The 27,953-nt window shown below is 45.0% G+C and overlaps 1 protein-coding gene and 1 pseudogene across 1 annotated transcript in view; both read right to left on the bottom strand.

The window, feature by feature from the left end:
- Nucleotides 1-11,661: 11,661 nt before the first annotated feature.
- Nucleotides 11,662-14,705, bottom strand: LOC138304066 (nucleoredoxin pseudogene; annotated as a pseudogene).
- A 6,699-nt stretch (nucleotides 14,706-21,404) lies between these two features.
- Nucleotides 21,405-27,953, bottom strand: part of ACTR5 (actin related protein 5) — a 156,210-nt gene continuing 149,661 nt past the window's right edge. The window contains exon 9 of the mRNA XM_069243778.1: nucleotides 21,405-22,405. Within this exon, the coding sequence (XP_069099879.1) occupies nucleotides 22,133-22,405 (273 nt within the window). The 3' untranslated portion in view covers nucleotides 21,405-22,132. The remainder of the gene's footprint in view (nucleotides 22,406-27,953) is intronic.

Genomic DNA, 27,953 nt, shown 5'->3' with positions numbered 1-27,953 from the left:
ATGCAATGGAGTAAGTATGTATGTACATAATGTATATAAGAATAGTATTTATTTACAAATTTTCATTCCACTTATAACGGCTACAGGCTCCCGGGAGGTGGGAGGGCGCATGTGAATCCGCAGCGTCCCATGCCACGAACAGATGTACACTGGGTAAGTGACATTTTCCGTTCGATGGCATGTGTAGCTACAGATACACATGCTGTGCATAGACTAGTAAGCAGTAATCTCCCCAAAAGCAGTGGCTTAGCCTGTAGGCGTTGAAGTTGTCTGAAATAATGTTCGTAATACAGCCTGTCCTACTTTGGCTTGTTGTGTTGTTAACACATCTATACAGTAATGTTTTGTGAATGTATGAGGCGTAGACCATGTGGCTGCCTTACAAATTACTGTCATAGGTATATTCCCTAAAAAAGCCATTGTGGCACCTTTTTTCCTAGTGGAATGCGCCTTTGGTGTAATAGGTAGATCCCTTTTTGCTTTAATATAGCAGGTTTGAATACATTTCACTATCCATCTGGCAATGCCTTGCTTGGATATAGGATTGCCTGCATGAGGCTTTTGGAAGGGTACAAATAATTGTTTTGTTTTGCGAAACAGTTTTGATCTGTCAATGTAATACATTAGTGCTCTTTTGATGTCTAACGTATGTAAGGCTCTTTCTGCTACTGAGTCTGGTTGTGGAAAAAAGACTGGGAGTTCCACTGTTTGGTTTAGGTGGAATGGAGATATAACGTTTGGTAAAAATGTTGGATTTGTACGGAGAACCACTTTATGTTTATGTATTTGTATAAAGGGTTCTTGTATAGGTAATGCTTGTATTTCGCTTACTCTTCTAAGAGATGTGATAGCTATCAGGAAGGCTACCTTCCAAGTTAATTATTGCATTTCACAAGAGTGCATGGGTTCAAATGGTGGTCCCATGAGTCGTTTTAATACAACATTGAGGTTCCACGAAGGGACTGGTGGTGTTTTCGGGGGTATGATTCTTTTTAATCCTTCCATAAATGCTTTGATGACTGGGATTCGAAAGAGCGATGTTGAATGTTTAATCTGCAGATAGGCAGATATTGCTATGAGATGTATTTTAATAGAAGAGAATGCTAGGTTAGATTTTTGTAAGTGTAATAAGTAACTTACTATTTTTTTGCGGAAGCATGTAGTGGTTGAATTTTATTATTGTGGCAGTAGTAAACAAATCTTTTCCATTTGTTTGCATAACAATGTCTTGTAGTAGGTTTCCTAGCTTGTTTAAAGACCTCCATACATTCTTGTGAAAGGTTTAAGTGTCCAAATTCTAAGACTTCAGGAGCCAGATTGCTAGATTGAGCGATACTGGATTTGGGTGTCTGATCTGTTTGTGTTGGGTTAACAGATCTGGGCTGTTTGGTAATTTGACATGAGGTACCACTGATAGATCCAGCAGTGTTGTGTACCACGGTTGGCGAGCTCAGGTTGGTGCTATGAGTATTAGTTTGAGTCTGTTTTGCCTCAGTTTGTTTACCAGATAAGGAATGAGTGGGAGAGGGGGAAAAGCATAAGCAAATAACCCTGACCAACTCATCCATAACGCATTGCCCTTGGACAGAGGGTGTGGGTACCTGGACACAAAGTTTTGGCATTTTGCGTTTTCTTTTGTTGCGAATAGGTCTATTTTTGGTGTTCCCCAGCGTAGAAAGTAATCTTTTAGGATCTGGGGATGAACCTCCCATTCATGTGTTTGTTGATGATCTCGACTGAGATTGTCGGCTAACTGGTTTTGAATCCCTGGGATGTATTGTGCTATTAGGCGAATGTGATTGTGAATTGCCAAATGCCAAATATTTTGTGCTAAGAGACACAGTTGTGACGAGTGTGTCCCTTCTTGCTTGTTGAGGTAATACATTCTCGTCATGTTGTCTGTTTTGACAAGAATGTGTTTGTGGGCTATCAGTGGTTGAAATGCTTTCAATGCTAGAAACACTGCCAACAGTTCTAAATGATTTATGTGCAGTTTTTGTTGAACGTCCCATTGTCCCTGTATACTGTGCTGGTTGAGGTGTGCTCCCCACCCTATCATGGACGCATCTGTTGTGATCACGTATTGAGGCACTGGGTCTTGGAATGGCCGCCCTTGGTTTAAATTTATAGGTTCCACCATTGAAGCGAGAAGTGTGTTTGGCGGTCTATCAACACTAGATCTTGGAGTTGACCCTCCGCTAGAGTCCATTGTGTTGCTAGGCACTGTTGTAAGGGCCACATGTGTAGTCTTGAGTTTGGGACAATGGCTATGCATGAAGACATCATGCCTAGAAGTTTAATTACAAACCTCACCTGGTAGTGTTGGTTTGGCTGCATGTTTAATATTATATTCTGGAAGGCTTGTACTCTTTGTGGACTTGGAGTCGCAATCGCCTTTTGTGTGTCTAGTGTTGCTCCCAAGTATTGTTGTATTTGGGATGGTTGTAGATGTGATTTTTGGTAATTTATAGAGAACACTAGTTTGTGTAGAGTTTCTATAATGTATTGTGTGTGAAGAAGACACTGTTGTTGAGTGCTGGTTTTTATTAACCAATTGTCTAAGTATGGGAATACGTGCATGTGCTGTCTCCTTATATGAGCGGCTACTACTGCAAGGCATTTTGTGAATACCCTTAGGGATGTTGTTATCCCGAATGGTAACACCTTGAATTGGTAATGCACACCCTGTATTACAAACCTTAAGTATTTTCAGTGAGAGGGATGTATGGGTGTGTGGAAATATGCATCCTTGAGATCTAACGTTGACATGTAGTCTTGTTTTTTGAACAAGGGAATCACGTCTTGAAGTGTTACCATGTGGAAGTGATCTGATTTGATGTAGAGATTCAGTGTTCTGAGGTCTAATATGGGTCTCAACGTTTTGTCTTTCTTTGGAATTAGGAAGTACAGGGAGTAGACACCTGTTCCTTTTTGATGGTTGGGTACTAGTTCTATTGCTTGTTTTTGTAACAATGCTTGGACTTCTAGCTGTAACAGGTCTAAGTGTTGTTTGGACATATTGTGTGCTCTTGGGGGCACATCTGGTGGGAAATTTATGAATTTTTATGCAATAACCATGGTGGATAATGGCTAGGACCCATGCGTCTGTAGTTATGTTTGTCCAGTTTTGGTAGTATGCGGTAAGTCCCCCCCCCACTGGTGTTGAGTGTTAGGGGTTTGTGACATTGAAGACACTGTTTAGCTTGGGGTGTTTTAGGGCTTTGGAATTTCCCCCTTGCTTTTGGGAATTGTCCGCCCCTGTATGACCCTCGAAACCCTCCTCTTTGGTACTGCCCCCGATACGTGGGTCTGGCTTGGGAGGTGGAAGGCTCTGCGGTTTGGGAACGAAACCCCCCTCTAAACTGTGGTCTTCGAAAAGTGCTTCTGCTTTGTGGGGGGTACAGTGCGCCTGTGTCCTTTTTTAGCTTTTCGATTGCCATGTCCACCTCCGGCCCAAACAATTGTTCTTGGTTAAATGGCATATTTAGCACAGGCTGCTGGATTTCCGGTTTAAAACCCAAGCTGCGTAACCATGCATGCCTGCGAATGGTTGCCGCAGTGTTCACTGTCCGTGCTGCTGTGTCTGCCGAGTCCAGAGCAGACCTTATCTGGTTGTTGGAAATCGCTTGTCCTTCCTCAACAACCTGTTGGGCCCGTTTTTGGTGTTCCTTGGGCAAGTGCTGTATTATATGTTGCATCTCGTCCCAGTGTGCCCGGTCGTAGCGTGCCAGTAGAGCCTGTGAATTGGCAATCCGCCATTGATTGGCTGCCTGTGCTGCCACTCGTTTGCCTGCAGCATCAAACTTCCGACTTTCCTTGTCGGGCGGTGGTGCGTCTCCTGATGATTGGGAGTTTGACCTCTTTCTGGCCGCTACCACTACTACCGAGTCTGGTGTCAGTTGCTGTGTTATGAACACAGGGTCCGTTGGGGGAGGTTTATATTTCTTCTCTACCCTAGGCGTGAAAGCTCTGCCTTTCACTGGGTCCTGGAACACCTTGAATGCCTTGGAGCATTGGCAAACTTTGATAAGAGCGAGTGAGTGGATGCCAAGGTATTAAATAAGAAGTCATCTTCTATTGGCTCCCCATGCATTGCTCCATTATGGAATGTAGCTGCTCTTGTTAACACCTGCATATATGCAGTGCTATCCTCTGGTGGTGACGGCCTTGCCGGGTAATAATCGGGACTGTTGTCGGAGACCGGTGCATCATATAAGTCCCATGCATCCGGGTCATCCTGTGTCATCCCCGTGTGTGTTGGTGACTGCATTGGGAGTGTTGTTACCGGGGACAGCTGTGGTGAGTGCAGTGGAGAAGGCTGTGGCAAAAACCTTGGTGGTGGTGTTCTGTCTCTAGCCACCTTTGGCTTTGGCTGCATTTCCGACTCTTGGAATGCTAGCTTTCTCTTTATTTTTATTGGAGGAAGAGTTTGAATTTTACCAGTGTCTTTCTGAATGTGCAGCCTCCTTTGAGTATGGTCTGGGTCTCCCATACTTAATTCCTGCTCAAATCTGTGCCCTTGCATTTGGCTGGAAAGTCCGTGTTCTTCTGTGTAGGAACCTATTTTCGGCTCCGAGGCTGCCTTTTCTGGCACCAAAGGTTTTGGACCAGTCTTTTTCGGCTTTGAGGAAACCTTTTTTATCTTGGGTGTGTCGCCCTCTCGGTGCCGAGATGGTTCAGAGCCGGTATTTCGACCGTAGTCGGATGTATGTTGGGAAGCCTTTTTCGGTGCCGATGGTTGGTCACCGTGTTTTCGGGTTTAGCCATGGCCTGTTGGCGGTGGCATCCCCTTGGCCTTTATAATCTCGGAGTGAGGCTTGGCCGGGGCAGGTTTACTCACAGTTTTTTGCTGTGCCTTCGGTTGCTCACTTTCGGAGTCGTCCGAATCCGATTCTTGAATGGAGATTCTCTCCTCTTCTTCGACGTCAATCTGTTCGGCCGGTGTCGATGCCATCTGAAGTCTTCTGGCTCTTCGATCGCGTAGGGTCTTCTTCGATCGAAATACCCGACAGGCCTCGCAAGTATCCTCCCTGTGTTCCGGTGATAGGCACAGATTACAGACCAAGTGTTGGTCTGTGTAAGGATACTTGGCATGGCAATTTGGGCAGAAGTGGAAGGGGGTCCGGTCCATGAGTTTCGACGATGGACGCAGTCGGGCCGACCAGGCCCCGCTAAAGAGTGGAAGTCCCGAAGGGCTGCCGGAGCGCTTCTACAATCGGTGTCGATGTACTAAAACTAAACCGGTACCGAGCGCAAACAATACCGTCAAATGTTTCGATACTTAGCTAACTTTCCCGATTTGAAATACGGAGCAAAGAGGAACACGTCTGAACCCGATGGCGGAAAGAAATCAATCTAAGATGGAGTCGACGCCCATGCCCAATGGAGCCGAAAGGGAGGAGTCCCTCGGTCTCGGGACACGAAAATACTTCTTCGAAGAAAAACAACTTGTAACACTCCTAGCCCAACACTAGATGGCAGGATAACGCACAGCATGTGTATCTGCAGCTACACATGCCATTCAATATATATATATATATATATATATATATATATATATGGAAAATGTCACTTACCCAGTGTACATCTGTTCGTGGCATGTTCCACTGCAGATTCACATGCTGTGCATTACTTCTGCCATCTAGTGTTGGGCTCGGAGTGTTACAAGTTGTTTTTCCTCTAAGTGTTTTTAAATCACGAGATTGAGTGACTCATCCTCTTCGGTTCCATTGCGCATGGGCATCGACTCCATTGTTAGACTGTTTTACCGCAAAGGGTAAGGTAGGAGTGATAGAGTATATAGGTAAAAGGAAATATAAAAACATATGTACAAATGTTTTTAACTTAAACAACTACAGGCTCCCGGGGAGGTGGGAGGGTGCATGTGAATCTGCAGTAGAACATGTCACGAACAGATGGACACTGGGTAAGTGCCATTTTCCGTTCGGTGGCATGTGTAGCTGCAGATACACATGCTGTGCATACACTACAAAGCAGTTTGTCCTCCCATAAAAAATAGCGGTGGTTAGCATGTAGGAGTTGAAGTTGTTTGAAAGAATGTTCTGAGTACAGCTTGGTCTACTGTGGTTTGTTGTCTTGATAAAGCATCTCCACAGTAGTGTTTAGTGAATGTATGTGGTGTTGACCAAGTAGCTGCTTTGCATATTTCAGCATTGGTACATTACCTAAAAAAAAACATTGTAGCACTTTTTTTCCTTGTAAAATTTGCTTTAGGATTAATTAAGAGTTGTCTTTTGGCTTTAACATAGCATGTTTGGATGCATCTTACAATCCATCTTGCTAACCCTTGTTTTGATATGGGGTTCCCTGTATGAGGTTTCTGGAAGGCGACAAACAGTTATTTAGTCTTTCTGGATGGTTTAGTTCTGTCTATATAGTAAATTAAAGCTCTTTTAATGTCTAATGTATGTAGGGCTCTTTCTGCCACAGAATCTGGCTGTGGGAACAAGACTGGTAGTTCCACTGTTTGATTTATATGAAAAGGCAATACGACTTTTGGAAGAAATTTGGGGTTTGTTCTTAGTACAACTTTATGCTTGTGTAACTGGAAGAACGGTCTTTCAATAGTGAAGGCTTGAATTTCACTTACTCTTCTTAAAGACGTAATCGCCACTAGGAAGGGAAACTTCCATGTTAGAAATTGCATTTGATAGGAGTGCATGGGTTCAAATGGTGGGCCCAGAAGTCGTGTAGGCACTATGTTTAAATTCCAAGAGGGGACTGGAGGTGTTCTGGGTGGAATGATGAGTTTTAAACCTTTCATGAAAGCTTTAATAACAGGAACTCTAAATAAGGAGCTGTGCTGTTAATTTCATAAATATGCTGAAATGGCAGTAAGATGAATTTTAATGGAAAAGAATGCTAAATTAGATTTTTGTACATGAAGTAAATAGCATACAGTATCTTGTATTGATGCTGCAAGAGGGTCAACATGTTTAGATTGACAGTAATACCTAAATATTTTCCATTTGTTTGCATAGCATTGTCTAGTAGTTTGTTTTCTTGATTGCTTAATAACCTCCATACATTCAGATGGGAGTTGTATATATCCAAACTCTATGACCTCAGGAGTCAAATTGCTAGATTGAGTGTTTTGGGATTCAGGTGCCTGATTTGGCCTTTGTTTTGTGTCAACAGATCTGGTTGGTCTGGGAGTTTGGAGTGTAGTACTACTGACAGGTCAAACAATGTTTTGTACCACGGTTGACAAGCCCATGTTGGTGCTATGAGTATCATGTTGAATGAGGTTTGACGCAACTTGTTCACTAGAAATGGAAGGAGAGGGGGAAAAGCATAAGCAAATGTCCCTGACTAATTGATCCATAGAGTATTGGCCTTGGATAGGGGATGTAGGTGCCTGGATGCAAAGGTTTGGCATTTGGCGTTTTCGCTTGTGGCGAACAGATCTATGTTTGGTGTTCCCCACTGTTGAAAGTATTTTTGAAGTAGTTGAGGGTGAATCTCCCATTTGTGTGTTTGTTGGTGATTTTTGCTGAAGATATCAGCCAATTGGTTGTGTATCCCTGGAATGTATTGTGCTAAAAGGTGAATTTGGTTGTGGATTTCCCATTTCCAAATATTTTTGGGGCTAGAAGGGAGAGTTGGAACGAATGTGTCCCTCCTTGTTTGTTTAGGTAATACATGGTTGTCATGTTGTCTGTTTTGATAAGGACAATATTCTGTGTGAGAAGAGGCTGAAAAGCTTTGAGTGCTAGGAAGACAGATAACAACTCTAAGTGATTTATGTGTAGCTGTTTGTGTTTGGCATCCCTCTGTCCTTGAATGTTGTGATTGTTTAGGTGAGCTCCCCAGCCAATCATTGATACATCTGTTGTAATTATGGTTTGAGGCACATGGTCTTGAAATGGCCGCCCTTTGCTTAGATTTGTGGAATTTCACCACTGAAGGGACATGCATGTTTGGCAGTCTATCAACACTAGATCTTGAAGTTGACCGTGTGCCTGTGACCATTGTTGTGCAAGACACTGTTGTAAGGGCAGCATGTTTAGTTTTGCGTGTGGAACAATTGCAATACATGATGCCATCATTCCTAAAATCTTCATGACAAATCTGACAGTGTATTGTTGATTTGTCTGAATTTGTGTGACTATATTTTAGAATGCTTGTATTCTTTGCATATTTGGACATGCTAGCGCCTTTTGAGTATGTAGTATTGCACCCAAATACTGTTGTATTTGTGCCGGTTGTAGATGTGACTTTTGCTAATTTATTGAGAACCATAGTGTGTGCAAGGATTGTATTACGTAATCCGTATGGTTTTGGCACTGTGTATGACTGTTTTATTTTATTAGTCAATCGTCTCGATATGAAAGACATGTATATGTTGTCTTCGTACGTAGGCTGCGACCACTGCTAGGCACCCTGTGAATACCCTTGGAGCTGTTGTTATTCCAAAGGGTAACACTTTGAACTGATCGTGCTTTCCTTGAATGACAAACCTGAGATATTTTCTGTGCGCAGGATGGATGGGTATATGAAAATACACATCTTTGAGGTCTAATGTTGCCATGAAATCGTGTTTTTGGAGTAGTGGGATAACATCTTGTAGAGTTACCATGTGAAAATTTTCTGACATGATGTAAAGATTGAGGGTTATGAGATCTAATATTGGTCTGAGGGTGCCTTTTTTTGGGGAATCAGGAAATATAGTGAGTAAACTCCTGTCCCTATTTGAGATTGTGGTACCAATTCTATTGCTTGTTTGAGTAATAGAGATTGGACTTCTTCCTGTAACAGACTGATGTGTTCTGTGGATAGTTTGTGTGACCTTGGTGGTATGTTTGGAGGAGAGTGTATCAATTCTAGGCAATCGCCATTGCGGATAATTGATAGTACCCAATTGTCTGTGGTAATGTTTTGCCGATTGGTGTGGAACTGTTGTAGTCTTCCCCCCACAGGAGAGGTGTGGAGTGGAAAAGGGTGAGACAAGTCACTGCTTAGGGTGCTTTGGAGGTTGCTTAGAGGTCTGAAATTTCCCTCTAGTTCTGGGGTACTGCCCTATATACGTGCCCCTAAAACCACCTTGTTGGAATTGTGGTTGGTAGGTTGGTTTCACCTGAGATGTGGATGCCTCTGTTGTCTGTGGTCTAAATCCACCTCGAAACTCAGGTTCCCGAGTATAGTGCACCCATTGCCTTGCTGTGTCTGAATCTTTGCGTAATTTTTCTATGGCTGTATCAACGTCTGGGCCAAAAAGTTTATTGAATGGCATTTTTAACACAGCCTGCTGTATCTCGGGTTTAAAACCTGAAGACCTGAGCCATGCATGTCTACGTATTGTCACTGCAGTATTGACACTTCTAGCAGCAGTGTCTGCTGCATCTAGGGTAGATTGAATTTGATTATTTGTAATGGCTTGCCCTTCTTTCACTACTTGTTGTGCCCTCTTCTGGTGTTCTTGGGGGAGATGCTGGATTATGTCTTGCATCTCGTCCCAATGAGCCCTGTCATATTGAGCTAACAGTGCTTGTGAGTTAGCTATCCTCCACTGATTCGCTGCCTGAGATGCAACTCTCTTCCCTGCAGCATCAAAGTTTCTGCTCTCTTTGTCAGGTGGGGGAGCATATCCTGATGACTGGGAGTTTGCTCTTTTTCTGGCAGAACTAAATGGAATCTGGAGGTACTTCATGTGTTATGTAATCAGGATCAGAGGGTGGAGGTTTTAACTTTTTTCCTATCCTGGCCATTATTATACGTGCCTTAACCGGCTCACTGAATATTTGATCGGTGTGTTTTAACATGCCTGGGAGCATGGGAAGGCATTGGTATTTTGAGTGCATTGAGGATAGGGTATTAAACAAAAAATCCTCTTCCAGTGGTTCGGTATGCATGGTGACCCCATAGTATGCTGCAGCCCTAGCTAGAACCTAATTGTACACAGTGCTATCCTCAGGTGGTGAAGGTTTGGAGGGATAGCTGTCTGGGTCATTGCTAGGAATGGGATCTGGATCATAAAGATCTCATGGATCTACAATGTTCTGTTATGAGTCGAAAGAGTGAGTGGGTGACTGCACTGGTGTAGGACTATTAGGAGGAGAGGTAGGCAGGTGTGGAGCGTGAGGAGGAGAAGACTGAGGAGGTGGTTGCTTCTCCTTCCGCCTTGGCACTTTTGCTGGAGGCTGCATAGTGTCCAATTCCTCCTGAAAAGCTAGTTTTCTCTTTGGTTTTAGAGGAGGTGCTGTTAGGAACCTGCACGTAGCTTTATGGATGTGAATCCTGGCTTGCCTTTTGTCCATGACTTCAAGTATTGGTTGTACTTGATACTCCTCCTCAGAGGTTTTGTGGCTTTCTTTCAGTCTCTTTGAAAGTCCATGCTCCTCTGTATATGCTGGCCTTTTTGGTTCCGAAGCAGGCTTTTTTCGGGATCGAAAAAGATAAGGCGGTTGATGCTCTCGGCTCTGAAAGTGATTTTCGAATTTTCGACTCCGAAAAATGGTGTTTGCTGGAGAGTCTGGAGCCTTTAGTTGCCTTCGATGTTTTGGGAGGAGTGGCCTTTTTCGGTGCCAAACTGGTTGTTTGGTCACCGGTGGTCTTTTTTCGGGCCGAGCAATGGCCTTCCGGCAGTGGCGTCCCCAAGGCCTTATGTTTTTGCTTTTGTGAGGGTACAGGGGCAGGCGTACTTCACATGTTGTCCCGCCGTGACGGGTCTGTCTTCCTCGTATTCCTGTTCGGAGTCAGAACCTCAAACGGAGACTGCAGTTTGCATGATTGCTTCCTCCTCCATGTCGAGATGTTCGGTGCTTCTTGACGCCATCTCGAGTCTTCGTGCCCTCCTGTCTCGAAGAGTCTTTTTAAAACAGAAGGATCAACAGGCCTCACAATTTTCTTCCCGATGATCTGGGGAAAGGCAAAGATTACAGACGAGATGTTGGTCTGTTAAAGGATATTTCGCATGGCACAGAGGACAGAACCGGAATGGAGTCTGATCCATGAGGCTTCCACACGGTCAGCCCGACTAGGCCTGAGTTGGGCACCCGCACCCCGAAGGGCGAGTAGAGTTGACTTCTCCGACTGTACCGAAGTGTCGATGGAAGATGTAAACCCGATCGTTACAATACCGACGAAAAGAAAGCGTTTTCAAAGTTTTCCAAATCTAAATCTCGGAGCAAGAGGAAACAGGTCTGAAACCGACGGCGGAAAGAAAACAATCTAAAAATGGAGTTGATGCCCATGCACAATGGAACCAAAGAGAAGGAGTCACTCGATCTCGTAACTCGAAAACACTTCTTCGAATAAAAACTACTTGTAACACTGAGCCAAACACTAGTTGGCAGAAGTAATGCACAGCATGTGTATCTGCAGCTACACATGCCACCAAACATATATATATATATATATATATACATATACACACACACACACACACACACACACAACTTGTTAATGGTTGAAGCAGATACTATCTTCAATTCTGTTGACAGTTACACCGTCTCCTAGTGAGAGAGTACCAATAAACTGCTTAACCCGTCTCCTTGTGCAGCTCATCATTTTAGTACAATAGCTCTGCGGTCACTCTTCCATATCGATAGGGAAGGCTTTTATTCAGATGAAAGCTTGATGCAACAGGGCTAGGACTAAATTTGCGCAGTTCATTCTGATCCTCCCAACTAGTTCCCACCCACTGACTTGAAACATCATTTTTACATAGACATGAAGGCTAATATTATGATAATTTCTTTACTTACTCCAAGTTAGCAGCAGTTAATAGCAAACAAATCCTTATAACAACATCATCATAAATAGAACAGCAGTATAAAAGCAGGTACCCAAAAAAGTATTCGGATTCTTGACTGTTTTTAAGCAAGCAGAAACTGCAGCAGCACTTCAAATAGGAGCAGTAAAGTCCAGTTTGAACAGAAGGTCAGATGAGAAGGTTTACAGGAGGATAAAAACCAAATGGAAGGCTCTAGGAGAGTGAAGGCACATTTTGGGGTTAGTATGGAGGAGGTATGACAAGAATAAAAATAAACATTAGGAACAGCCTCTCGCAGGAGGAGTAGTTTTAGCTTTCCTGTCTTCTGCACACTTTTGATTTCCACCCTGGAAACTGGGAAATCTACATTGTAACTCAAGGCACACAAACAAATATTAAAGAAAATGCATTGGAACAATAGTTGCAGCACTGATTTCAACAGGCTTAAAATGGCATAAAGGGCCAGCGAGCGACCTCAAAAAATATCTTGCAAAATGCTTTCTAAACTGAAGACTTTAGGAGCCATCATACTATGAGCAGAGTGCACATTGAACCTACCCAAGCCAATTCCAGCCAACCAGGAGGACCAAACCAGACACCAAAATTAGGAGGGAAGAAAGCTGGAGGAGTGCTATACAGTAACTTTAGCCTGACCGCAGAAGTCTTGAGTAAAAAGTTCCCATCTGAACATAAATAGGGAAAGTCTTCGGCTTATCTTGAAGAAAGTAGACAAAAGATCTACAGGGAGATCTACTTGCTGTGAATCAAGAAGATACCATAAGAACCATTGGGACCACAAGCTTTCTAGAGAAGAACTTCGAACTACCACCATGGTGGTTCAAACTCTGGAGGAGCAGACAGAGTCAAGCTTGAGAGCTAGGGTCATGGCCCACCGGAGTCCCTGCCCAAGGGGAGAAAACCCTGCTCAGGGAAGACTACTGCATATCCCTTATTTTTTTGGCTATTGGTCGGATTAGCTCTTTAGCTGCCTCTGATTCTCCATCATCTTCAGAATCCACAAAAGAACCAGGCAAGGTCCTTAATTCAGTTGCACAGCATTGGAGTCTGTTAGTTCCAGGATAGGCTTTAGATGCCATGGAAACTCTTAAATAGACATTCAAAACTTCAACTCGTCCCTGTCGTCTGACAATATCTCCTTTGGGATCAACTACTAGGAGCGTTGGTATACCTTGTATTCCATAAAGATGGTTCAAGCGTGAACTTCTAGTTTCATCACTGTATGGCATGGCTAACCAGGGCATTTCATTGAAGTACTGCATAAAGGAGTCTTCAGATCTGTCTGCACTGATGAAGACAATTTCAAACTTCTTACCCGATTCTTTTATTTCTCTATATGGTTCCACCAAGACCCAAGGTGGGCACCAATGAGCAAAAAAATAAACATCAGCATAACATCCTTCTAAGCCAGTACTATCTTGTGATTGGCTGTTGTTTTTAAGAAGAGGTCCCAAAATAACTTCGCTGAATGGTTTGGGACCACAAGGAAACCTTCTGGATGATCTTGGATTACTAACAGACCATTTTCCTGTGGAGGCATCTATAAATATAAGTGATGGAATGTTCGAAATCCTGAATTTGTTCCAAAGTTTCAGCTTGCGGTGCCACTCCTTGTGTGGAAGGCATACCCAGGGCATGTCCCTGGTAATTTCTCTCCACTGCTCGTGGTCCTGCTCCGAAGACGATCGCAAGGCGCCTGGGGCCTCAGCTGCAGCGGAAGTACTCGTAGAAGTCAGCCAGGCTGGCGCTGAACTGGCAGCATGGCCCGCTCAGGCTGCAGCCGAAGAAGAGCCTGAGCAGGGCACTGGGGGCTGAGGCAAGCGAGCACATGTCCAACTCCGTCGGCGCCTCCCCTCCAGACACTAGGCTCTCCCCCAGAAGGGCCACGGTAGCAGCGGCCTCTGACATGGCCTCAAGGTGGGGGCGGGGGGACGCAGAATCCGGGCCAGCGGGTATTTCAGAGAGCGGAGAGTGGCACATCAGGTACCAAAGAGAGGCTCAACAGGCACCCCTGCACCCAATTCACCACTAGACTGGCCTCGTTCTGCCCTAAGCGCTGCCGCTAGTCGTGGGTTCACCACCCTCTGTCGCCAGCCCCAGTCGGCATGGGCTGCAGCAGTGGGAGCCTGGCCTGCACCGAGCCCCAGTCACTCACGTGGGCACCCCGCCCCTCCCCCCCGCTGTCATCGGCGGCCACGCGCATGCCTGTTCAGATCAAACTCATGCAGTGGTGACAAAGTGAGAGCAAGGGCCTTGGAGAATTGAATGAACGGATCTTCAATTTGCACATTTCCCATGCCAAGCCTTCAAGTGTTTCAGCTTTGCGCTTGTTCACTTGGATGTAATGTCTAGTTGTCCGTTGGACAAAATAGACATTAAATCTTCTTGCTCCTGACACAAATCAACATCTCAGGTGTCGGGTGATCTGAATTCCCCATCCCTGCTGTACACCATGTAGAAGCTTGATAACATGCCAAAGGGATTAGATATTTCCTTACTAAATTAATCCCCAAAAACATGCCACTGGAGTTTGGACCTTTTTCAAAACTGCAAATATGACCAGCTCAGAGTTCATCTTGAGCAAAATACTTTTTCTCCTTGGATGCTGAGGAGCGTACCGACGAGCAAACAATGGCTTCATGATGCAATCTACCGCCAGGAAATGTCAGAGAAATATGCTGATTCTATACATCCTACTGCCCACTCAAAAGGACATTTGGGCCCCTGTCGGGGATATCGTAATAGTGTTGAAGATTCATAATTTCCAATGCAGCATTCCCAAATACCTTTGTTCTGCCCCTAGAACTCTGAGTGACCATCTGCAACGGTTATCTCTCTCAATGGGTATATTATTTTATGTGGGTCTCCCTAGTTTTACTTATCTGTCCTTGTTGAGATGTATGCTGTATGTGTACTTAGCTAGCTGCTGTTCTAATGGGGAAATTCAATAAGGAAAATGTCACTTACCCAGTGTACATCTGTTCGTGGCATTAGTCGCTGCAGATTCACATGCTGTGCATAGTCCGCCGTCTGGTGTTGGGTCGGAGTGTTACAAGTTGTTTTTCTTCGAAGAAGTCTTTTCGAGTCACGAGACCGAGGGACTCCTCCCACTTCGGTTCCATTGCGCATGGGCGTCGACTCCATCTTAGATTGTTTTCCCCGCAGAGGGTGAGGTAGGAGTTGTGTATGCTAATAATAGTGCCCATGCAATGGAATAAATATGTATGTACAAAATGAAGGTTTAATGTAATATATTTACAAATGTACAAATGTTCAAGATCTACTTCTAAACGGCTACAGGCTCCCGGGGAGGAGGGTGGGCGCATGTGAATCTGCAGCGACTAATGCCACGAACAGATGTACACTGGGTAAGTGACATTTTCCGTTCGGTGGCATGTGTAGCTGCAGATACACATGCAGTGCATAGACTAGTAAGCAGTTATCTCCCCAAAAGCGGTGGTTCAGCCTGTAGGAGTGGAAGTAGTTTGAAATAAAGTTCTTAGTACGGCTTGACCTACTGTGGCCTGTTGTGCAGATAACACATCTACACAGTAGTGTCTAGTAAATGTATGAGGCGTAGACCATGTTGCTGCCTTACATATTTCGGTCATTGGAATATTTCCTAGAAAGGCCATAGTAGCACCTTTCTTTCTGGTTGAGTGTGCCTTTGGTGTAATAGGCAGTTCTCTCTTTGCTTTAAGATAGCAGGTTTGGATGCACTTTACTATCCATCTGGCGATGCCTTGTTTTGAAATTGGATTTCCTGTATGAGGTTTTTGGAAGGCAATAAATAGTTGTTTTGTCTTCCTAATGTCTTTTGTCCTGTCAATGTAGTACATTAGTGCTCTCTTGATGTCTAATGTATGTAGTGCTCTTTCAGCTATTGAATCTGGCTGTGGGAAGAACACTGGTAATTCCACTGTTTGGTTTAAGTGGAACGGTGAGATAACCTTTGGTAAGAATTTTGGATTTGTTCTTAGAACGACCTTATTTTTGTGTATTTGAATAAATGGTTCTTGTATGGTAAACGCCTGTATTTCACTTACTCTTCGTAGAGATGTGATGGCAATGAGAAATGCAACTTTCCACGTTAAGTATTGCATTTCACAAGAATGCATGGGTTCGAAAGGTGGACCCATGAGCCTTGTCAAGACAATGTTGAGGTTCCATGAAGGAACAGGTGGTGTCCTTGGTGGTATAATTCTCTTTAGGCCCTCCATAAACGCTTTAATGACAGGTATTCTAAATAGGGAAGTTGAATGAGTAATCTGCAGGTAAGCAGATATTGCTGCGAGATGTATTTTTAAGGAAGAGAAAGCTAGATTTGATTTTTGTAAATGTAGTAAATATCCTACTACATCTTTTGGAGATGCATGCAATGGTTGGACTTGATTATTATGGCAGTAACAAACAAATCTTTTCCATTTACTTGCATAGCAGTGTCTAGTGGATGGTCTTCTAGCTTGTTTTATGACTTCCATACACTCTTGTGTGAGGTTTAAGTGTCCAAATTCTAGGATTTCAGGAGCCAAATTGCTAGATTCAGCGATGCTGGGGTTGGATGCCTGATCTGTTGTATGTGTTGTGTTAACAGATCTGGCCTGTTGGGTAGTTTGACATGAGGTACTACTGACAGGTCTAGTAGTGTGGTATACCAAGGTTGTCTTGCCCATGTTGGTGCTATTAGTATGAGTTTGAGTTTGTTTTGACTCAATCTGTTTACTAGATATGGAAGGAGAGGGAGAGGAGGAAAAGCGTACGCAAATATCCCTGACCAATTCATCCATAGAGCATTGCCTTGAGATTGCCGGTGTGGGTACCTGGATGCGAAGTTTTGGCATTTTGCGTTTTCTTCTGTTGCAAATAGATCTATTTGAGGTGTTCCCCAAATTTGGAAGTAAGTGTTCAGGATTTGGGGGTGAATTTCCCATTTGTGGACCTGTTGGTGATCCCGAGAGAGATTGTCTGCTAGCTGGTTCTGGATCCCTGGAATAAACTGTGCTATTAGGCGAATGTGGTTGTGAATTGCCCAATGCCATATTTTTTGTGTTAGGAGACACAACTGTGTCGAGTGTGTTCCCCCCTGTTTGTTTAAATAATACATTGTCGTCATGTTGTCTGTTTTGACAAGAATGTATTTGTGGGTCATCATTGGTTGGAATGCTTTCAACGCTAGAAATACTGCTAACAATTCTAGGTGATTTATATGAAACTTTCTTTGATGTACGTCCCATTGTCCTTGGATGCTCTGTTGATTGAGGTGTGCTCCCCACCCTGTCATGGAAGCATCTGTTGTTATCACGTATTGTGGCACTGGGTCTTGGAAAGGCCGCCCTTTGTTTAAATTTGTACCGTTCCACCAAGAAGCGAGATGTATGTTTGGCGGTCTATCAACAGATCTAGAAGTTGACCCTGTGCATGTGACCATTGTGATGCTAGGCACTGTTGTAAGGGCCGCATGTGCAATCTTGCGTTTGGGACAATGGCTATGCATGAAGACATCATGCCTAGGAGTTTTAATACCATCTTTGCATGTATCTTTTGTGTTGGATACATAGCTTGTATCACCTTGTGAAAATGTTGAACCCTTTGTGGACTTGGAGTGGCTATCCCTTTTGTTGTGTTGATTGTCGCTCCTAAGTATTGCTGTGTTTGACACGGCAAAAGGTGTGACTTTGCATAGTTGATGGAGAAACCCAGTTTGTAAAGGGTTTGTATAACATAATCTGTGATGGTGTGAACACTTCGTTAGCGAGTTGGTTTTGATTAACCAATCGTCTAGGTACGGGAACACGTGTATTTGCTGCATCCTGATATGTGCAGCTACTACTGCTAGACATTTTGTAAAGACTCTTGGTGCTGTTGTTATTCCGAATGGCAACACTTTGAATTGGTAATGTCTGCCTTTGAATACGAACCTTAGGTATTTCCTGTGCGAGGGATGTATCGGTATATGGAAATACGCGTCTTTTAGATCTAACGTTGTCATGTAGTCTTGCTGTTTCAGTAGTGGTATTACGTCTTGTAACGTGACCATGTGAAAGTGGTCTGATTTGATGTAGGTGTTTAGTGTTCTGAGATCTAATATTGGTCTCAGACTTTTGTCCTTTTTCGGTATTAGAAAGTACAGTGAGTAAACTCCTGTGTTCTTTTGTGTTTTTGGTACTAATTCTATTGCGTCTTTTTGCAGTAATGCTTGAACTTCTAGTCCTAGAAGGTCTATATGCTGTTTTGACATATTGTGTGTTTTCGGTGGGACGTTTGGAGGGAGTTGGAGAAATTCTATGCAATAACCATGTTGGATAATTGCTAAGACCCAAGTGTCTGTTGTTATTTCCTCCCATGATTTGTGGAACTGGCTTAGTCTTCACCCCACTGGTGTTGTGTGAAGGGGTTGTGTGACCTGTGAGTCACTGTTTATTTTGAGGGGTTTTGGGACCCTGAAACTTTCCCCGGTTTCTTGGGAATTGGCCCCCTCTGTATTGGCCTCGAAAGCCACCCCTTTGATATTGTCCCTGGTAGGTAGGTGGTCTTGTTTGTGAGGTGCTGGCTTCTGTGGCTTGACCTCGAAACCCTCCTCTGAAAGTTGTTTTGCGAAATGTGCCAAATGTGCCTCTGCCCTGCGGGGAATAGGGTGCGCCCATGGCTTTGGCTGTGTCAGTGTCCTTCTTTAATTTTTCAATTGCAGTGTCCACTTCTGGGCCAAACAATTGCTGTTCATTGAACGGCATATTGAGCACTGCCTGTTGTATCTCAGGTTTGAAGCCAGATGTGCGCAGCCATGCGTGCCTCCTTATTGTCACAGCAGTATTTATTGTTCTTGCAGCTGTATCTGCTGCATCCATAGAAGAACGTATTTGGTTGTTGGAGATATTTTGCCCCTCTTCAACCACTTGCTTCGCTCGTTTCTGGAATTCTTTGGGGAGGTGCTCGATGAGATGCTGCATCTCGTCCCAATGGGCCCTGTCGTATCGCGCTAGGAGTGCTTGAGAGTTGGTGATGCGCCACTGATTAGCAGCTTGTGCTGCAACCCTTTTCCCAGCTGCATCAAACTTGCGGCTCTCCTTGTCCGGAGGTGGTGCGTCGCCTGATGTCTGCGAGTTGGCTCTTTTACGAGCTGCTCCTACGACTACTGAATCTGGTGTCGGTTGTGATGTAATAAAAGCAGGGTCTGTGGGCGGTGCCTTGTATTTTTTCTCCACCCTTGGAGTTATTGCTTTGCTTTTAACAGGCTCCTTGAAAATCTGTTTAGCGTGCCTTAGCATTCCCAGGAGCATGGGAAGGCTTTGATAATGGCTGTGGGTGGAGGACAGGGTGTTAAAGAGGAAGTCATCCTCAATAGGCTACGAATGTAGAGATACATTATGAAATTCGGCTGCCCTAGCTACCACCTGTGCATATGCTGTACTGTCCTCAGGTGGTGAGGGTTTAGTTGGGTACGACTCTGGACTATTGTCCGATACTGGAGCATCATAGAGGTCCCATGCTGCCTGATCATCCTGGCTCATAGTGGTATGAGCTGGTGATTGTGGTGGAGTCTGTGCCGGTGATACATGAGTTGACTGTGGTGGAGAGGGTGGTGGAGTTACCCTCTTTACCACCTTTGCTTGTGGTGGCTTTTCTTGTTGCTGGAAGTCAAGTTTCCTTGTCCTTCTGATTGGGGGAAAGAGTGCTGATTTTCCCTGTACCCCTTTGGATAAAGATCCGCTTTTGCGTGTGATCTACCTCTGTAGTTTGTAATTCCTCCTCAAATCTGTGTCTTTTTAGTTGGGAGGACAGTGATTGTTCCTCTGAGTAGGAACTGGTTTTTGGTTCGGTTGCCGGGTGTTTTGGCACCGAAACCGTGTCTTTAGTTGTTTTCGGCTCCAACGAGATCTTTCTCTTTTTCGGTGTCTTGGCCTCTCGGTGCCGACCATCTTCGGTGCCGCTGTCTCTGTGCCGACCATCTTCGGTGCCGCTGTCTCTGTGCCGAGCAGCTTCGGTGCCGCTGTCTCTGTGCCGAGCAGCTTCGGTGCCGCTGTCTCTGTGCCGAGCAGCTTCGGTGCCGCTATCTCGGTGTCGAGCCCTTTCTGCACCACTCTCTCGGTCCCGAGAGTGTTGCGTGCCAGTGTCTCGACCTGAGTCGGACGACTTCGGCACCAGCTCGCCCTTTTTCGGTGCCGATGGACGGTCACCTACTTTATGGGTTATGCCATGGCCTGTTGGCAGTGGCGTCCCCTGGGCTTTGTCTGTTTTTTCGTGTGATCTTTCTTTCGACGTCTTACTCACGGTTGGTTGCTCGTCGACGTCGAATTCTTCGGAATCCGATTCACGGATGGAGAAAGTTTCTTCTTCTTCCTCCTCATCGAACCCTTGTTGTCCTGTCGGCGTGGAAGCCATCTGCAACCTCCTGGCTCTTCGGTCCCTGAGCGTTTTTCTCGACCGAAACGCGCGACAGGCCTCACACGACTCTTCCTTGTGCTCGGGGGACAGGCACAAGTTACAGACCAAATGTTGGTCTGTATAAGGATATTTACTGTGGCATTTAGGACAGAATCGGAACGGGGTCCGTTCCATCAGTCTCGATGTTGCACGCGGTCGGGCCGACCAGGCCCCGACGGGGGATCGAAAATACCCCGAAGGGTTACCGGAGCTCTTTAAGGCTCGGTGTCGATTTGCCCTAACTATCCCGATACCGAACGAAACAATACCGGCAAATTTTCCGTTGATTCTGACTAACTTTCCAACCCGAAACACGGAGCGAAAAGGAACACGTCCGAACCCGATGGCGGAAAAAAAACAATCTAAGATGGAGTCGACGCCCATGCGCAATGGAACCGAAGTGGGAGGAGTCCCTCGGTCTCGTGACTCGAAAAGACTTCTTCGAAGAAAAACAACTTGTAACACTCCGACCCAACACCAGACGGCGGACTATGCACAGCATGTGTATCTGCAGCTACACATGCCACCGAACATAACTTTATATATAAAAAAAAAAAATTGAATACTCCTTTCGCCTTGAAGGAAATTGTCATGTTGGCATTACACTCAAGCAATATTGCCTCTGAACCCAACCCCCCAAAAATGTAATGATGAAGACAGTTTGACTTTTGAATCTATAGAATGTGACCAAAGTCATTTGAGTTAGCAGATGCGGAGTGAGACCAGTCAGCTGATTTCCAGGTAGCTCTGGAAAATTCGAGGCCAGGTTTATAAGAGGATTCATCAGAGGAACCCAAGTCTATAAGAGACTCATCCATAAAAACAATACATTGGGGTAATGTATTTATTTACTGGGTTAATGAGCTTAGATAGTGTTTCAAGAGTCCCTCAAAGTTTTTAGGGTTGAGCGTGCAAGTGCTTTGGCCTGTTGTAATCGGTCTGTGGGCTTTTGACCACACCCACTCTTGCTATTCATTCTTTGTTGTGCTTGGCTTAAGAGCTTCATATTTATTGGTACATTTTGTGAAATGTCCCTCCTTTGTGTGCTGAGTTCCTTCCCAGTCGATTTCACCAACTGAACATTTTTGTTGGCCATCACACTATGTCACACTTCCTCCTGTTACAGCGTGCAAATGCCCCTCCTCTGGTTTCGGTTTGCCTTTCACCCCAGCCACAATACTTTATAGACATTCACGCAGGGAGCCAATAACTCTCACGGCTTTGAATCGGCTCGGTTATGTCAACTGTTTTACTTTTCGTTTTCAATTTATGTGGCAAGAAAAGTCCAGTTACGAATTTACAACGCTAATTGCTCTAACTCAAGCAAACGTGAAACCCACTGCATTGAAAATGCATGTTGTACGTAGTCAACCACACATGACAAATGTATTTAATAATAATAATGCCATTTATAGAGCGCACAGCTACTTCTCACGACAAAGATTACCTCAAAGCGAGGGTGTGTGATTGAGGAGTCACTAACAATGTCTATGACTGCTATTCATGAAATGGGCATTTCAATCATATAGAGACAAACTTGGAACAATATCCTGCAAGCGGCATGGCCAGTTTTTACACAGGCTTACCAAATACAGTTTTAAGCGGATTGTAACTGACAATCGGAATGTGCCTTGAACATAGGTACTATCTGGTCACAACCCTTGTTTCTCACAGGATACTTCTAATTTTAACAATCCAACATAACTGGTATTTACATTTTCCAGTAAGAGAAATTAGGAAGCTCTTAAACTGCAGGACCCTACAACAGCTTCTGCCTCCACCAGTTTGGAGCAGAAGGGTTCCTTGTCCAGAGCACAGTGCATTCTACTTCCATTTCTACCATTCTACCACAGAAGGCAGTCCGATTAGTGTGTGCAGTGCACTCTCCTGCATCTTGTACACTGGCTTGGACGCGTTGCTCGTAGAAGTCATGATTGCTTTTAGATGTCTGAATGTTTGCTACGTTTGTTCAGAGATATTGCTAGCAGAAGACACTGCTGCTTTATTGACAGCAGAAGCTTCCCCCGATGCCACGGATGCTGGCCGCAGTACTGGTTTCGGGATGGTGATTGGGACATAGACATTGGAAGCACTGTGTTCTTTAAGGTACTGGCCTCCTTTTTCTTCGTAGTCCTGTCTTGTTATCCAGCCCTCCTCATTCTCTATGTGTTCCAGTGCCCAGTCTCTGGCCCCATACCAAGTATCTAGGATAGGATTGGATGCCATGTTAACCTACAATATAAAAACAGAAATTGGAATAAGTTAAACATTATATTTAGAACTAAACTTTCAAAATAAAACTGATGAAGCAATTGTATCAGATAATCTAAAGATTAATCAGGTCATCTAAAATCGGGGGAGGAGGGGGAGGCTGTCCTCAAGAATATATGAAAAAGTGTGCCCCTGAATAGATTTGGAGTGACAATAAATCAAGTCACATATTCAATCAAATTAACCGTCTTAAGTCATATACAATTTAAAAGCCAGAAAGTCTTAACATTTAAGGTCATAACCAGTGGCAAAAATGTGGTTAATCAGTTAAATAATCTCATGCATACGTAATTAGGATGTAGCTCGGTTAAATGAAAAAAATCAATAGCTAAATGCAGCAAGAGCTCCGACAAAAAGTTTTGCCTCAAGAGAAATGTCAATATTATTCAAGTCTCACGCATACGGCAGACTAGCATAGGTGTGCTCTCTTAAGATTCAGGTAGCCTACTCTAGCTCACCTCCAAAATGAGCCCTCATTTGTAGCAAAACACACAAATACACAAAGTTCACAGGAGAGCTAAAAGATGCAGAGGTTCACAAATTACAGTACAGAATAAAATGCAACAATACCTAATACCATCCCCTAAATGAATAATACTTCCCATTTGCCCTAATGGCATTGCATGTGACAGTACAAATCTCAGCACACATGAAACAACGACACTTATGAAACGAATAGGCTTACTGAGTTTCAGGGAGAAAGAATGGGGGAACCATCAACAGTAAGAGGAAAGTTTTCTCGTGTTAAAAGAAACCAGCAACTTATTATGACAGAATTACAATACATATTACATTCAATAATGTTTCAATGCACATCCTTCTGCATGTGGATACAGTAAGGAAAAAAAAACACGTCAACGCTGTCAACGTTTTGAACTTCTAGATGGAGTTATGACCTAATCTGGACAATTTCAGGTACGTAGTTCTACTAAGTGCAGACTTAGTTTTATATGCAATTCATTCATATCACTCTATAGTCATTTATTAATTATACATTTTCTGAAACAAATCCATAACACAAGAATCATTATTATCGTCTCAGTACATAAGAACGAGTTACTTACCTTCGGTAACGACTTTTCTGGCGGATACATTAGCTACCTGTGGATTCCTCACCTAATGAATACTCCCATGGCACCAGCATTCGACGGAAATCTTCTTACTAGTCTCTGCACGTCGACGAGGACGTCACTCTAGCCCACGCGACGCCGTCTGACGTCATACAGGCAATAAGAGGTCCTCGACGACGTGCGGACGTCAGTACCAATCATTTTTTACGTGCATGAGAACAACCAGGCAATGCAATGAAAGAGCAAGGCAACATCCCATTATATTGTAAAAATACACAACATTGCATGAATAACTGTAAATCTTTTATATATATATATATATATAACTCTTTTTTTTTTTTTTTTTAAATATATACACACATCAAGTATATACACAAAGATATATACATATATATAAATATATTATATACAACATCTATTGCACCCTCAAAGACCAAGAGGAGCGCACTCAAGGATTACTTGGAAAGACCAGAAAGGCAACGGGGAGGCGGGTGGGACCGTGAGGAATCCACAGGTAGCTAATGTATCCACCAGAAAAGTCGTTACCGAAGGTAAGTAACTCGTTCTTCTGATGGATACAACTACCTGTGGATTCCTCACCTAATGAATAGAGTCCCAAAGCAGTACCACGCCCGGCGGTGGGTGCCTAAATGGTCAAACCAAGAAATCCTGCAGCACTGACCGTGCAAAATGGCCGTCCCTTCTAACCTCAGAATCCAAACAGTAATGTTTTGCAAAAGTGTGAAGGGACGACCAAGTTGCGGCCTTGCAGATGTCAACCACAGGAACACCCCTGGCCAAGGCCGAAGTGGCCGACTTAGCTCTTTGGAATGAGCTCTAATGCCCTCAGGAGGATCCTTCTTTGCCAAGGAGTAACAGATTTTAATGCAAAGAACAACCCACCTGGATAGTGTTCTCTTGTGGACTGCCTTTCCTCTCCTCTTGCCCACGTATCCAATAAACAGCTGATCCTCCAGCCTGAAATCCTTTGTTCTATCAATAAAGAAGCTCAACGCTCTCTTTGGGTCCAGACGGTGCAGTCTTTCTTCCTCTTTGGAAGGATGAGGCGGAGGATAGAACGTGGACAAAGTAATTGCCTGAGCCAAATGGAAGGGGGAAACAACCTTCGGGAGGAAAGCAGCCTTGGTCCTCAACACCACCTTATCCCCATAAAAAGTTGTATAAGGGGGCTTTACTGATAAGGCCTGCAACTCACTCACTCTCCTTGCTGATGTTGTAGCTATCAGGAAGACTGTTTTTAAAAACAAATACCTTAAGGGGCAAGAATGCATAGGTTCAAAAGGGGACCCCATAAGGAAAGTCAGGACCAAGGACAAATCCCATTGCGGCATAACGAATGGCTTTGGAGGATATTTATTTAGAAGACCTTTCAGGAATCTGATAACAATAGGGGACTTAAATAAAGATGGTTGGTCTGGAAGACATATGAAGGCTGACAAGGCCGATAAATAACCCTTAATGGTAGCCACTGCACAACCTTTCTGCGCTAGAGACAGAGCAAAAGACAAAACGTCCGATAGATGAGCATGCAAAGGATCAATCTGCCTCTCTCCACACCACGCAACAAATTTAGACCATCTATTAGCGTAGATAGATTTAGTGGAGTGTCGCCTGGCCGCTAATATAACATCCACTACCTCAGGCGGGAGAGAGAAGGAACTCAGGTTGCCCCGTTCAATCTCCAGGCATGTAGGTGCAGACTCTGGAGGTTGGGGTGTAGAACCTGCCCCTGCGACTGCGAGAGGAGGTCTGCCCTGAAAGGGAGATGGAGCGGAGGGCACATTGAGAGTTGGAGAAGGTCGGAGTACCATATCCTCCTTGGCCAATCCGGAGCTATTAGGATGACTAGAGCCCGGTCCTGGCGAATCTTCCTCAATACTCGAGGAATCAAGGGTATGGGAGGAAACGCGTAAAGCAACTGGCCGCACCAGGTTATTTGAAACGCGTCCCCCAACGCTCCCTGCATCGGATACTGGAGGCTGCAGAATAACGGACAATGCGCGTTCTCTCGAGTGGCAAACAGATCTACCCGAGGAAACCCCCATCTCTGGAAGATTAAACGGACTTGATCTGGATGGAGACGCCACTCGTGGTCTGCCGAGAATTGGCGACTGAGACTGTCCGCACGCACGTTCAAGACTCCGGCCAGATGGTTTGCTATCAAGCAAATCTGATGGTCCTTTGCCCAGGACCATAGTCGAAGAGCTTCTCTGCAGAGAAGGTACGACCCCACTCCTCCCTGCTTGTTTATGTACCACATCGTGGTAGTATTGTCCGTTAGGACCTGTACCGACTGACCACGAAGGGAAGGGAGGAAGGCCTTGAGAGCCAGACGTACAGCCCGTAACTCTAACAGATTGATGTGAAACATCTGTTCCTCTGGAGACCAAAGACCTTTGATCTCCAGATCCCCCAGATGAGCTCCCCACCCTAGAGTGGAAGCATCCGTTATGACTGTGGCCACTGGTGGTGACTGCTGGAACGGCTTTCCTTGTGAAAGATTGTTGCTTGCAATCCACCACTTCAAATCCACAGCAGCATCTCTGGAGATCTTGACAGTACTCTCTAGATCCCCTTTGTGTTGAGACCACTGCCTTCGGAGGCACCACTGAAGAGCACTCATGTGCCAGCGAGCATGCGTGACCAACAGAATGCAGGAGGCAAACAGACCGAGCAGACGAAGGACCTTGAGGACTGGAACTACCGCTCCATTTCGAAACATTGGAACCAAATCCTGAATATCTTGAATCCGCTGAGGCGGAGGAAAGGCCCGACCCAATGTTGTATCCAGTACTGCCCCTATGAACAGGAGGCGCTGAGAGGGCTCTAGGTGAGATTTGGGCTCGTTCACTGAAAAACCCAGGTCGAACAACAACTGGGTTGTTGACTGCAGATGATGCGACACAAGCTCCGGGGACTTGGCTTTGATCAACCAGTCGTCTAAGTAAGGGAATACTGCTATCCCCTTCCTTCTGAGTTCTGCCGCAACCACCGACATCACCTTCGTGAAGACTCGAGGTGCTGAAGTAAGACCAAACGGAAGGACCGCAAACTGATAGTGTTGCGATCCCACCACAAACCGGAGATACTTCCTGTGTGACTTGAGTATCGGGATATGAAAGTAAGCATCCTGCAAGTCGACAGACACCATCCAGTCTTCCTTGTTCAACGCCAAAAGCACCTGTGCTAGGGTCAGCATCTTGAATTTTTCCTGCTTGAGGAACCAATTCAAGATCCTCAGGTCCAGAATTGGTCTCAAACGACCATCCTTCTTGGGAATCAGGAAATACCTTGAGTAACATCCTCGACCCCTTTCCTGCTCTGGAACCAACTCCACCGCGCCCTTGGAAAGGAGGGCTTGTACCTCCTGTTCTAGCAACAGGAGGTGTTCTTCTGAACAATAAGAAGGGCGGGGCGGGATGAGGGGCGGGAACTCCCGAAAGGGAAGGGTGTAGCCTTTTCCCACAATACTGAGAACCCAAGTTATGTTGTAACAGTCTTCCATTTGGTGAGAAAATGCTGTAATCTTCCCCCTACAGGAGAGGAGTGAGTGGGAAATGGTGGAAGCCTAAGGCTGCTTCCCCTGCTGCACCCCGCCAGAGGATGAGGAAGAGGCAGAGTGCTGCTGAGAGGCTCCTCTGGTGCGGACCCTACCTCTCCCCCTGAAAGATCTATAGGGATGGGAAGAGGCAGGTTGCTGATATCTTCCCCGAAAGGAAGAGGAGGAAGAGCCACGCCCAAATCCACGAAACCTCCTGAAAAATCTGGTAGAGGCCGTGGAAGAAGGAGCTTGGAGCCCTAACGACTTAGCCGTGGCCCTGCTTTCCTTAAAACGTTCCAAGGCCGAATCAGCCTTGGCTCCAAACAGTTTGTCCCCATCAAACGGGAGATCCAACAATGTGGACTGTACATCTGCAGAAAAGCCTGAGTTACGGAGCCAGGCCTGTCTCCTTGCCACCACAGTTGTGCCCATTGCTCTGGCTACCGAGTCGGTGGTATCCAGTCCCGTCTGGATAATCTGGGTCGCAGCAGCCTGGGCATTTGAGACAAGATCCAAAAGACCCTGGGGAAGCTCTGTAAACGATGAGGAAATGTCATCCATCAGAGCATGAATATACCTCCCCAGGATACAGGTTGCATTGGTGGCTTTTAACGCCAGACTGCAGGACGAAAAAAATTTCTTCGACTGTGCCTCTAGCTTCTTTGAATCTCTGTCCCCAGGCACCGTCGGGAAAGAACCAGGCGCTGACTTGGCTGAACAGGAGGCCTGCACCACCAAGCTCTCCGGCGTAGGGTGCCTAGATAGAAACCCAGGGTCCGTCGGAGCCACCCGATACCTCCTGGCCACGGCTCTGTGAACTGCTGGGGAAGATGCCGGCCTCTTCCACACCTCTATCACCGGATCCAGCAGAGCGTCA

This window comes from Pleurodeles waltl, chromosome 7, assembly GCF_031143425.1.
Source record: "Pleurodeles waltl isolate 20211129_DDA chromosome 7, aPleWal1.hap1.20221129, whole genome shotgun sequence".
Taxonomy (NCBI): domain Eukaryota; kingdom Metazoa; phylum Chordata; class Amphibia; order Caudata; family Salamandridae; genus Pleurodeles; species Pleurodeles waltl.
The sequence above is the reverse complement of the archived record's forward strand: the minus strand, read 5'-3'. Positions and strand labels throughout refer to the sequence as shown.